Raw genomic sequence first — 13887 nt, forward strand, 5'->3', positions numbered from 1 at the left:
CTGACAGTTAAGAAGTTTTTCCTAATGTGCCCTTGCTGCAATTTAAGCCCATTGCTTCTTGTCCTATCCTCAGAGGTTAAGGAGAACAATTTTTCTCCCACCTCCTTGTAACAACCTTCTACATATTTGACGACTGTTATGTCCCGTTTTCTTTTCTCCAGACTAAACAAACCCATTTTTTTTCAATCTTCCCTCATAGCTCATGTTTTCTAGACCGTTAATCATTTTTGTTGCTCTCCTGTGGACTTTCTCCAATTTGCCCACATCTTTCCTGAAATGTGATGGCCAGAACTAGACACAATACTCAAGTTCAGGCCTAATCAGCGCGAGTAGAACAAAAGAATTACTTCTTGTGTCCTGCTTACAACACTCTTCTTAATGCATCCCAGAATGATGTTCACTTTTTTGCAACAGTGTTACACTGTTGATTTATATTTAGCTTGTGATCTACTATAACCCCCAGATCTCTTTCTCCTTCCTAAGCAGTCATTTCCTATTTTGTATGTTTGCAACTGTTTGTTCCTTCCTGAGTACTTTGCATTCGTCCTTACTGCATTTCATCCTATTTGCTTCGGACCATTCTTCATCTGGTTTTGAGCTTGGGGCATGTTTTCAAGATTTTCTCTGCAACCATGAGAGCTAAATATTTTTTATTTAGCATCCGAAGAAGTGAGGTTTTTACTCACGAAAGCTTATGCCCAAATAAATCTGTTAGTCTTTAAGGTGCCACCAGACTCTTTGTTGTTTTTGTAGGATTTTTTCAGATTTTCATCAATGAAATGATGTGCTTCTGCCCTTAGACTGAAGCTATTGAGATACAATTTTGTGTCCTGTCAAACTAATGGTAACTCAGATTGCAGGTAGAAAATAAAGATTGAGAGTCAGTGCACAGCTAGTAGGATTGTGTGAAGGAAATAGCTCATTTGAAAAGCTGCTAGGTTCAGATGAAACTATAAAATGGAGAAAAAATGAAGAACTCATTCAGATTCCTCAGATAATATTGCAGTGTTGTGTTACATTCATTATCCTTTTCAAATAGTAACCACAGTATTAATAATAATAATAATCAAAAATGCATTCCTCAGAACAGGATACATGGTATGATCCTTCTTTCCCCTTTTTCGTGCAGATGATTTTTTTTTTCTAAATTAGCTACATGCAGTGTTCCCCCTGTTGCATGATTTTGAAATTGGCTGTTATACAGTACCAGCCTGGCATGAAAGTGTCTCTGGGTTGGATGTTTTCAACACTTGAATGGGAAGTTTCAAGGAGATTTAAAAAAAATGCAAGAGGAAAAGGTTTTGCTAATTCAGTCAGTGTCATTCTTCCTTCTCAATAATAATAAATGTCTTAGCATGGCTTTAGTAGTTACTGTGCTGCTAGTGTGTAGTTTGTAACATTGGTTTGGACTCCTCAAGGTGAAAGTTTCATAATAAAGTATTATTAGTGTTGTCTTAGTTACCCAACGGCATTCAACTTGGTCACATGAATAAGATGTCCACTACCACATGGGCAAGATGATCTCTACTGCACTAACTTCTATATCAGTTTATTTTTTTAAATATAAAATAAGGTAACAAGACTGAGGTGTTCAAATTAGATTTCAAATGCCTGTTCTTTCTAGTGTGAATTTGTGCTGGTTTCTGTAATTCCATTTTATTGAGACCTTCATGGATGAAGGGACATATCACTATTTATTTTACTACTTTTATTCTATCCTATTCCTGTTTTATTTTTCAGTGACCCTCTTTGTCCCGACACCATCCACAAACAGAAACTAATCTATTGGGGTGTGTACAGCCTCCTATGGAGCTTTAAGACTTTGTGGTTTTATTCTTGAAAGTAAAGCTAATTTCACACTATTTCACCTCCCCCTCCCCCAGGAAACTGAAGCAGCAGTTCAAGCTAAACAGCCGGATGTGGAAGGGGTTTTGTCTAAAGGGCATTATTTATATAAGGAAAAACCAGCCACTCATCCCGTAAAGGTAATGAAGCAACTTTTAGTAATATCCATTACCACATAATGGGTTCTGTTTCCCCTGCTGTACGCTTGTCCTTGATGTCATCTATTTAAAATCAGTGAAACAACTTGGAAAATAATATTGGCTCTGTTATACAACAGCACAGGCAGAAATAATGTTATGCTTACAGCCAGAATTATCTATGCACTGTGATGCTAAGTATTCCTTTCTGCATTGGTGTTCACCCACCTAGTCAAAAAAGTAGTTCACCTTAAAAACATAACACTACAGTGTGTGCTTACCTCACCATTAACATAAGACTATTCTATTCCAAATGAGGCTTACAGGCCTCCTGTGGAAAAAGTTCTTTTATTTTTTGTAGAGGGAAGCGAGAGGCAGGCCAGAGAGGGTACTGTCTTCTAGATTTTTCCTACAGTAAGGGGAGGAGGATGAGACCAATTTAAACAATTCCTCTTCTACTGGCCTCTGGCAAAGCATGGCAGAATTGCCTTTGAAATATAATGTGTTTTGTTCTTGTTTGGAGGAGAGGGTATTTCATTAGGAAAGGCTGACTGCTGTCTTGTGGGAGCTCATTCTCAAATCGCTTTTCCCAGTATAGGTATCAGATTAAAGATTATATCAATAGGGTACTGAGGCAATAGGATAATTGTCTCTACCTACTGGATAGAGCAGGCCACCAGCATCCTCCCCATTACAGTCCAGCTATCTTTGGATTGGAAGATCAATGGGGCCACCACTCAAACATCACTGTCAAACATAGCCATCAAGCACAATCTTGTGACACAAGCTATTCCATGTCTGTTGTATTACTTATATTTTTGTATCTGACAACAAATTATCAGTGGATGCTATGATTAAATGTTCTTAAGAGCATCTAACAGTGGCTTATTGATCAGTCCAAATTTCTACTGCAATTGCCTCTTGCGATAGCAAGACTCATTCTTGTATTTAAAGCTTCTTCAAAACAGCACAGGTCAATAATGTTATTATACCAAAACTATTTGTCCTTGCAAACAAAGTTATTGTGACTTATATTCTCTGTAAGGTCACATACTTCCTTTTTTGTTCTGCAGCTTTTGCTTAGTTCCTGTGAAATGTATTTGCAGTTTATTTTTCTACCATTTATAAAATCTTCATTAAGTCACTTTTAAATTCTCTTTACCTTCACTTTAAAAATGAATATATTTTTATTTAATGATATTTTTGTTCCTTTTTTTTTTCTTTTTCTCCAAAGAAACCTTTGAGAACTGCTTTCTTTGTTGGTATTCCAGCTTTTATTAAAATGATCAATATTCTTTAATAGTTAAATTGGAGACCTTTAGAAAATAACCAAAAAGGTGAATTCAAGGTGATTTTAAGGTAGTGCCCTGATGAAAATGTGCAGCCACAAAGCTTTAGACTGTGTTATTCAGTTTTCTTGGCTTCAGAGGGGAACTATTATTATTAGGAATAGGCACATGTCACCTGTGCACGGAGTGGATGATGGAACAAAGGTCTCACTGTGATCATTGCATTTACACATTTAGTTTGACTGCAGTTATAATCTTAGAAGACCTTATGCCACATGTTAATAAGTAAGGTGAGAGCACCAATAGCAATAGACTACAAATGTGTGCTGCTGAAGATTTTAGTCCGCGTTAGTTCGTGAAACAAATATTTGGTATGTCCAAGAAGCATGCTTAATCTATCCATTTTATTTAGAGATGGCCAAACTGATTCCAGTAGTAGAATTCCTAGTGATATTTTTTTAATGGAATGAAATTACTGTATTAGATGTGGTGAATGCCAGGTGCTATTGTGTAATTCAAAGCAATATTGTCTCTTAAGCAGTAATTTTGAGGATGACATTATACAATGTGCCTGTGCGGAATACTTGCAAGTTAATAACTATTTGTGGAGTGTAGGGAATTTCACTTCTGATCCCCCTCTAATTGCATTTCACTTTTTTCATTACACTGCCATTCAGTTAATTGACCAACCTGTGAAGTTAATTTCTGTCTCAGTGACTATCTAGTATACAGTGAGTAATAGAAATGTGAACATACAATGTCAGAATGTGAAATTGCTTTTTTGATGTAGTTTTCCTAGGCTTTCACCCGTTTATATTGAGTGCCTCTTTGTGGTGGTTCTCATTGAGTAAATTCCAGTACCAATCACCGTTTGTAAGTCCCAAGAAAGTCTTTATAGCTAATGCAACAATTCCTTTCTCTGCAGCAAAGGTGCAGTTGAAATTATAATAACTTTATATCTCTTGCTTTAGATTAACCCCCCCCCCCCCCCAATACCTATGTTAAAAGAACATTATTAAGGTTACAAAATAACGCACTGAAAAGTTAGAAAATGTGATCATTCAGGTTGCCTGTGCTGCCTTAATTTGTCCCTCTAGTGCATATGCATTATGATAGTCTTTAATTGAATGACAACGTACTAATTTTTCCAAAGAGCCCCCTACTTCATTTTGGGATGTCAAAAAACATACCCCGTGCCTTTTTCAAGTCTTTGCTCCAAAGATTGGGAAGCACTAGAGCATTTCACATTCTGAGCAAAACAACATACTTCCAATTTATTGGAAGTAAATGAACCATTTTGGTTGAAATTTTCCCAAACAGTTCAGCTCGAGGTAGACACCTGATGTGGAGAATCTCAGCTCAAGTGGTTAATATTTGGCAAAGTTATAAGCAACTGAAAAGAGTCTTCTAATGTCAGGCAACTTTAATAAAAGGTGGTACTGCCAAGCACATCTGTAATACGTTAGGACTAAAGCTACTTTTTGAAATATAAATATTTTTGTTAAATATCAATGAACTTAAAGTGTAAATAGGATTAATATTAACATGTGGCATTCTGGTTTGGACAGGCATGTCAGAGGGTACTCCACCCCTATCTTTGAGGCAATTCACATGTGCCTCTCCCCTCATTTAAGTTAAATGAGTCTCTGAAATTTTACAGGATTTTTTTCAGCTGAAAAATAATTTAATCAAGATATCTGCATTACATTTCTCTCTCATCTAAACCACAATGGAAGTGAAGAATTGTATGGCATGAATTGCCCAAGAATAGGAAGCATAATCTCTTTTATATCCTGTTTGAAATGCATATAAAAAGTTATCACTATGGTGCAGTGAAACTAACACTACAGAGTAGCTAAATACTGAAAAGTAAGTGACCTTTCCCATCATTTTGTTTTGTCAATTTCAAAAGCTGCAACCCAGTTGCTTCACACCTACTTCAAGCTTTGTATATCTAAAAGGGCTTTCTTTCCCAATTTATTATTTTTGATATAATAATAAAAAAGATAAATCCCTACATTGCTTTCTACATTTGGCTGAAAGTTTATTCCCTCCCTCCCTCGCCCCCAACCACTGACACAAAATAATTGCTGAAGACAAGAGGGCTATTACAATCTGCCAGCCATCATTTCATCAGATAAGAGTTGCAAAATGACAGCATCATTAGTCATTTTCAGTTACAGTCAGTCACAGCCAGGGATGTTTTATTCTTCCAGTTGTTTTTTATTTTTTTAACTACCTAGATTAAACCTCACTTAAACCTACTTACCTTTTCAAACAAACACTGTTGCCAGAATCAGTGTTTGTATATTACCAAGGTATCTTCATCAATTCTTTAATGTCTAACTGCCTTCAAAATGACAGTCTAATGAATGTAGATTTGATCATTTAGATAGACAAGAATTTTTAAATGGAAAAGATAGGCTGTCAGTCCCAGAGAGCTGTTCTTTGATAAGATGGACAATGGAAATCTCCTATTGCCACAGTGCTTGTCTCTTTTCTTTTGCATGAATTCATGATAATAGAGCATTATATATAAACTGCAATGCTTATAAGGATCATGCTTTAGGTATCCTCAAACAGGGACTGAATTCTGATTTAGTAAGTGTGACCATCTGCTGGGGTTCCCAGGATTGTGAGTTACTGTGCTACCCCTCTCAGCCTCAGTAATTGAGAGTTTTGTTGCTGCTAAGCTATGTTTCAGCTCCCTAACACAGGAGCTCGTTTTCTCTTCCAGCAAACTCTTCCAGAGTCTGCCATTCCCCACCTTGCCTAGCAAGTAACAATGCGTGAACCCCAACTTTGGAGTACCTCAGATACCTCTCTGTTATATACCTCTCTCTGCAGTATCTAGCCTTCTCAGTGAACACTCGCAGAAGTTAAGTTTGCTGCTCCCTTAAAAAGACAATACCCAGCAGCTTAGTACCTTAACTGGGGTTAACAAGCACTCTGTTTTAATCAAAGCAGTGAATTGGTTTATAGTTAAAGTAAAACAAATTTATTAAACAAGAAGCAATAGGTTTAAGTGATACCAAATATAAGGAATAACGATAGAAAGGGTTATAAGCAAACAAAAGTAAAAATATGCTTCAAAGATTAAAACCTGATCTAACAAACTAGAGTTTCTTGTTCAAAGAAGTGTTTCTCCCCAAATCCCTTTTCCAGCAGACTTTCTGGCCAGGACCCTTCACAAAATTCAAATATGCCCTCTTGCTTAGTTTTGGACTTAGTCACAATCTAGCCCTCAGTGCTCAACCTTGTGCACACAGAATATAATATTATGCTACTTTAAAACACTCGTAAGACCCTTTAGTATATGTGTAATGTTAGAACAAGTCATGGTGTCACATAGTATGAAGGTCTTATTGGCTTTTGTTTGGGATGACCTAAATAACTTGCTTGTGGCTTCATTAGCAAAATGATGACCATCCCAAATTCCTCCAAATAAAACACACAAGTACGTATTACATACGTACATGTAACAAACATGAAATTGGTCTGTCCTCTTCAAGAAGGTTAAGGAGCTATTTTTCCTTTCTCACCCTTGTCCGGGTATGATAAGTTATTGTCCCTCCTGTTAATACAAAATAGTTCCTGTTTCTAGACTTGTGGCGTTGGGCAGCTCCACAATATGAAAAAAACTGTGTACATGCAATGATAGAGAATATTATGCCTGAACATGAAATATAAGCAAACATGCTGTAGAAAAGGACCTCTCACTCTTTTAAAGTAACAGTACTGCAGACATCTTGTGTTCCTTCATGTAGCAAATGCTACCTCTTTTAAAAAATATTTACCAAATGAATAATATGCATACTTTCCTGTTCTAGAGAAAATTAGAAGACTTGAGTGCTGACTGGACAGCAGTAAACCATTTAATTCAAGCACTAAAGGGAAAGCCAGCTTCAGGAGCACCTGGACTTATCCCTTCTGGTTTCCGTAAGTGTTTCAGTATTGATACATTTTAAATGGGCTTACAAATGCAAATAAAAAAGTAGAAATATGTTGTGAAAATTAAGCCTGAGATTTTTAAAGCTGACCCCAAGGGATTTGGACACTAGCAGTATGGTATAAAACAAGAGACATGCTGGTTTTGAGTTTGGTTCATTTTTCACAGTTTTGTTTTTATATTGTATAATGTGTCCCAACTGCTAAGCTAACAAAGCCTAGCTTACCGTTGGCTTTTTAAAATATTATTCTTTACAAGCATTCTAGGAATTAGGGTGATTTTGGAAATTTCCATTTCATTGTCCTGGAAATACTTTTAATGCTTTCAGTGTCATAGGCTGGTAAAGAGGAGCATGCAGTGATGGGAGGGATTCATGGTGCAGTCAGAAGAAGGAAGATCTGAATAGTTATCTACGTGTTTTGTTTTTGTTTTCTTTATTTTTCTAAGTATTCTCTTTACGCTAGCCTTTTTTTGTGGATAATGTGTATCAAAAACAGATAGTAGAGAACCCCATGACCTCTAGCAGTAGCCATGATTCTCTAGCATACTAAAGCAGAAAAGCCTGATGTGCAGGAAAGTAAACAACTCCATCTTCTAAAGAGAACAAAAAACATCCACTTGATTTTTCAGGATTGAAACTAGTAAGATCAAGAGACAGTCCTGGCTCCACCAGAACATGGTCATTGGTACATCAGTTAAAACAATGCAGACATCTCTTTCATGACACTTAGAAACACACTAATTCAGAATTGTCACCTAGTTCAGTCACAGCTCTGGGGACAAACTTTCCAATTTCATTATAAGAAGTAAACACCACTAATGGTTTAAAAATGACTCTATGACACAAGGAAAGTGCCTTACATTGATTTTGTAGTGAGCTGTGAGGCAAGCCAGATAATCTCATTTAATGACATCGCAGAACTGAATATGGTGTGTAAGCATTTTTTTCCCGTGCTGGGCCACTAAACTCGCTGTGTCAGGTTTTGCATTCAGCTGGTTTTATCAGATTCATTTATTTTATGAGTTGTAAATTTGTTGTTACAACGGTAATGGAAAGAACAAGAAAAGAAAGAGGAGATGTCACAGAAGTACAGATCCCTACACTAACTCATTATCTTTAATCTCAGAATTGCAAAATTATGTATGTTCCTTACTTGCAGATGTATAATGTGAATTACCAGCACTTCTCAGTTTGAGATGAAAACATAAATGCAGAAAATGAAGGTATTGGGGTTTTATAAAGGATTGGGCAAGAACTAAGACTGAATTTCTTTCCAGTGCCAATAGCACTTATTTGAGATTATTTATTGTAATGCCACCATTTTAACTGTAATATCAGTTTTAGCTGTCATTTGCCTATTTCACGTGAAAATTCAGGTGATGGGATTCAGTTTGCTGTTCATGCCATTGAGCAAGTCCTTTGAATTCACAAAGAAAACCCGGGTGAAGCCCATCCTAAAGGTGCTGTTTTTGGCAAAGACAGAAAATGGCACATGTTCACAAAGCTTCTTGTTCTGTACCTACTTCTGAAAATTTTTGAGAATAAAAGCCATGTTTCTCATGTACTATATTATTACAACTAATAAACTCTCTACGTTTGTATTTAAATCCAGCCTGCAGTTAGTTTCAAAATCCTCTGCTTAAGAGGACTCTAAGTTGATCAAGAACTGCACTGTACTTTTATCCAGCATAATGGTACAGCTGCTCAGTAACTACAGCCAGCTATTTTGGTTCCATCCTCACAGACTGCCTGCCTTCTGACCTCCTTTTACTTCTTAGTACTTCTCTTACTCTGTATCTACATTTATGAGGAAACTGTATTTTAAGACTATATTAAAATATGATTCTGAATAAATTGGGCAAAACTGTTAGAACTATTTTTAAAACACCTTTCCTTAGATACTACCTGTGCTACAATTTTTACTGTGCTGGGCTCTTCCGCACTGGCTCTTTAAGCAAAATTAGATTCCAATTTATCAAAACTCTGTTTAAACCCAATTTTCAAACACTGTACTCTTGCATGTGTAGTTGGGTAAACATATATATTTTGAAGCTAATGTCCCTCCTTATGATCTTCTTGTATATTGCATACTAATAATTAAAAAAATCTGCAAAATGTATTGCTAGTTCCATACAGTTTCAACTAGCATAAAACACCAAGCATGATATCCTAGCCCTGTTGAGGTCAATGGGAGTTTGCTATTGAATTAGTGGATCCAGGATTTCACACTATATCTTCAGGTGAAACAAAGAAAAACTTACATATGAAAACTGACCTCCAGAGGAAAAAAAAAACAAAGAATATATTCACTGTTGCACAGAGTGTTAACCACTACTGTATGAAGAGGCCTTAGTCACCCAGAAAACTAGATGAACCATAAAAGTGGAGCCCAGAATTAAGGATGGCACTCCATGGTGGTATGAAAAAGACTCTGTGAAGCAATGGCAATACTTCTTGTTGATTATTATATTCTGTAGAGACTTGTGTGACAGCCAGAATATAATGCTGTTCATATCTACATGTCAGATCAGAGAACAAAAAAATAAATAGCTGGCCTTGCTACATGTCAAGTGTCACTCTATCTAGTCTACTTACAGTGCTTTTGCCAGGGGGCCCTTAGTAAACATACCATCTTGTGTATCTCTCCTTGAGAGATGATGTGGTGGGGGTAGGGAACAGGATAGAATTACGTTTATAATTCTGTGGGTATGTGTGTAAGTGTTTCTTGGACACAGAGAAGGTACTACAAAGGTTGCTAATATCCCACTGGGCCAGTATGCCTTCAGGCATAATGAATAGAAGCCTACTTTTCCAGGTAGGAAAATGTACTTAGCTGAAGGGTATGTGAGACACCTCAGCTAAACTTGACTTCCCAGGGAAGATGATTCAAAAGGCAAATTGTGCCCACTGTCCATTAATAGTTGGAACATGAAATTATATGAACATTATTAACCACACACCTCTGTGCCTTACATAGCAAGTAGTATGAAAACTATTATAAACAGAGAGGGAAAATGCAGTGGTTGTTTAATGTGCTAATGCACCCTAGAGACAAATTTCAATATCTTTAAACACATTAATACATCATAATAAAAAAATAAATAATATATTTGTACACATTAATACATTCATTCAAAAGTGCTACATTTGTATAATTGTAGGTATACTATATAAGGTAAGGTGTGTGTTTGGTAGCATGTTACACTGAGGTTTGTAGCACAATTTCAGTGTCCTGTTTTCTTGCACTCATAGCTTTCATCCTTGTTAGATTATATTTTCCATGATTCATTTACATCCAGTGTGGATTTATTTTAGTAAGTTTGTTCAAAATTCCATTGGTCACATTTTTGTTAAAATAAGGACATCTGAAATTACAATTCCTTAAAACATTTTTTTAATATTGCACTTTGTCCGAGCTACAGCAAATTTTTAAAGGCAATGGAATATTGAAAACATAAATATCACACTTCTGTCTGAAAATGTTTTGCCTGATATTTTTGTAAGTCATGCCTATAATTACTGTAATTAAAATTAATTAAAATTATTTTTCTCTATTAATGTAGTTGACTTAATTCATGCATTTGACACTTTGTATACAGTTAGTTTCACTTTTTCCCTGAATATTTAGTTAGGCAGCTTGTTTCTGTGCGGATTTTAACAGGAAAAAAGCAAGCAAGAAAAAATAAAAATCTGATTGTAAAACCACAAATCAGTAGCAGGAGTACTTAGGATCAGGTATAATACTGAAATTACTTTTAACTCATTATTTTAAAATTAACTAGGTTTTGAGTTGGCGTCCCTTTAAAATTTTACATGTTAGCAGCTCTTAATTAAGATCATTGCTTTTGATGCACCTCAATTGCATACATACAAAATGGGAAATGACTGTCTAGGAAGGAATACTTCAGAAAGAGGTCTGGGGATCATACTGGATCAAAAGCTAAAAATGAGTCAACAATGTAACACTAAAAAACCCAAAAAACCACAAACATCATTCTGGGATGTATTAGCGGTAGTGTTGTAAACAAGCCAGGGGAAGTAAGTCTTCTGCTCTACTTGCGCTGATTAGGCCTCAACTGGAGTATTGTGTCCAGCTCTGGGAGCCACATTTCAGAAAGTTGTGGACAAACAGCAGAAAGTCCAGAGAAAAGCAACAAAAATGATTAAAGGTCTCAAAAACCTGAATCATGAGGGACGATTGAAAAAACTGTGCTTGTTTAGTCTGGAGAAGAGAAGACTGAGAGGGAACATAACAGTTTTCAAGTATATTAAAGTTTGTTACAAGGAGGAGGGTGAATTGTTCTTGTTATCCTCTGAGGATAGGATAAGAAGCAATGGGCTTAAATTTCAATTTCAATTTAAATGGGCAGTTTAGGACATTAGGAAAAATTTCCTGTCAGGATGGTTAAGTACTGGAATAACTTGCCTAGGGAGGTTGTAGAATCTCCATCATTGGAGATTTTTTAAGAGCAGGTTAGACAAACACCTGTCAGGGGTGGACAATAATACTTTGTCCTGCCATAAGTGCAGGGGACTGGACTAGATGACCTCTCAAGGTCCCTTCCAGTCCTAAGATTCTATGATAGGTTTGAAAAAAGTGGTTTTCGTTTGAAAAAAAAACCAACCAAACAAAAACCTTAGGCTTATCTTAAAATTATGCAGTACAGTACAAAATGTAATGGGGACTAGAAGTGTACAGTTGGGGGAAAAAACACTACAACATACATGTCCAGTTCAGGAAGTAGTAACATTTAACCTGTTTGTTGTGATGTTGTAGTTGTGTTGGTGCCAGGATATTAGAGAGGTAAGATAGGTGGGGTAACATCTTTTACTAGCCTGACTTCTGTTTGTGAAAGAGACATGCTCTTGAGCCACACAGAGCTCTTCTTCAGGTCTAGAAAAGGTACTCAGAGGATCACAGCCAAATACAAGATGGAACAGATTGTTTAGCATAAGTAGTTAACATGTACTGTAAAAGACCAGTCAAGGTGAAGTGGCCAGTTAACACCTCTGCAGTCATAGGACAAAAAGAGGGGAGGATAATGGGTTACAGATGGTTGTAATAAACCATAAATCCAGTGTCTTTATTAAGACCGTGATGTTTAGTGTCTAGTGTAGATATGAATTTAAGCTCCCACACTTGTCTTTTGAATGTGTGAAGGGTTTTTTTTTTTTTGAGAATGAGGACTCAGAGTTTAGTTATGGAGTGATCATTTTGTGAAAAGTGTTTGCCCACAGATGATGTGGTATTGTGTGAGCTCATTTGAGAGCATAGTGGTTGTCTTGTTTTATGTGCATAGTAGTTGTTGGAGGTATTTAGTGCACTGGATGAGGTACACCCCATGCATTATTAGTACAGTTAAAAGTGTGTGAAATCTACAGATATATTGTATAGGGCTTAATACAAATGTTGTACATGTGCCCTTAAACATGTGGACTCGTTGGAAGGTTCCTTTTGTCTTGTTTTTAGTCCTTCCTTTCTTTTTTTGAATATAGAAAACTAAATGGAAAAATGAATAAACTGATGCAACATTAAGATTAAATAGCTAAAATAATAATGTTTAAAGAATGCAAAAGTTAGGGTTCCTGCATCACATATGTAGCTGTTCTGTGTGTGTACAGCATTTAGCACAATGGGGTCCTGGTCCATGACTAAGGCTTTTAGTTGTTACAGTAATACAAATTAACAATAATTATAATAATATATTGCCTGTACATCAACTTTTCTATTCATTTTTATTTTTCTTGTTAAATATTTAGTTGACTAATTTACTATTCAGTATGGATTGTCTCCAGGAACCATAGAAAAATACAAAATAAAAAAAAATTCAGCTTTATCAAGATACACAATATTAGAAATTAGTTTTCTCTTTAGTGGTGTTTCATGGCTGTTGCCCTCTGAAACAGTCACTGTGTGTATAGTACACTCTGTGATTGTGCAAACATTTATTGCACTCTGAAGGTGTGTACTACACCTTCAAGGGACAGTCTGGCACTTGCAGCTAAAACAGACTGGGTGCAAGCAAGAAGCCCTGCTCCACCCTAGGCTAGGTTATACAAACAGAAAAAGAAAATTGAGGAGGGGAGACCATAAGCCATTTTGCCTGCTACAGGTTGCAGGCCCTAGAGACTTTATTTTTCTGACAGAGTTTGTTTGCTCTGATTCAAGGCTCTGTGATATGTGCCTTATAAATTGACTGAAGTGGCCCCGTCCCTGACCTGGCACCTCAGGGAAAGGGAGGAAGCCTGCCCACTGGACAGGGCCAGTTTGCAGGTCTTCTTAGCGGGGACATATTTGTCTGTTAGTTTGCTATTGGCCTCCCCTGCCTGGATCCTATACATGTACATATGAAGACATCCATTAACGTAATTTGAAATTAAGTTTCTCAGAGTAATGTGAAATTCTCAGAATTATAAACCATGTATATTTTATTGTATGTGTGACAGATATGACAATCTTCTGGACAAACCTATTGAATTAAATTAAACCTTATTGGATTAGGTTTAAGTATTTTAGGAGTTCATTATATTAAAAAAGCAAATGTTTATGTACTACTGAGAGACTGTATATATTTCCAGCCCTCCAGGAACTAAGAACAGTGGAGGATGATTAAGCAAATTCACTCAGGTTGTAACAGGTCCAGAGAGCAACCACAACTTGGAGAA

The 13887-nt window shown here is 36.4% G+C and overlaps 1 protein-coding gene across 30 annotated transcripts in view; it reads left to right on the top strand.

The window, feature by feature from the left end:
- DMD (dystrophin) overlaps window positions 1–13887 on the top strand; it is a 2010563-nt gene that overhangs the window by 1406358 nt on the left and 590318 nt on the right. For all 30 annotated transcript variants that reach the window (XM_065590838.1, XM_065590858.1, XM_065590878.1 and 27 more), the window contains 2 exons: window positions 1884–1985; window positions 7102–7210. In XM_065590838.1, coding sequence (XP_065446910.1) covers window positions 1884–1985; window positions 7102–7210 — 211 coding nt within the window. The remainder of the gene's footprint in view (window positions 1–1883; window positions 1986–7101; window positions 7211–13887) is intronic.

Source organism: Chrysemys picta, chromosome 1 (genome assembly GCF_011386835.1).
Source record: "Chrysemys picta bellii isolate R12L10 chromosome 1, ASM1138683v2, whole genome shotgun sequence".
NCBI lineage: Eukaryota > Metazoa > Chordata > Testudines > Emydidae > Chrysemys > Chrysemys picta.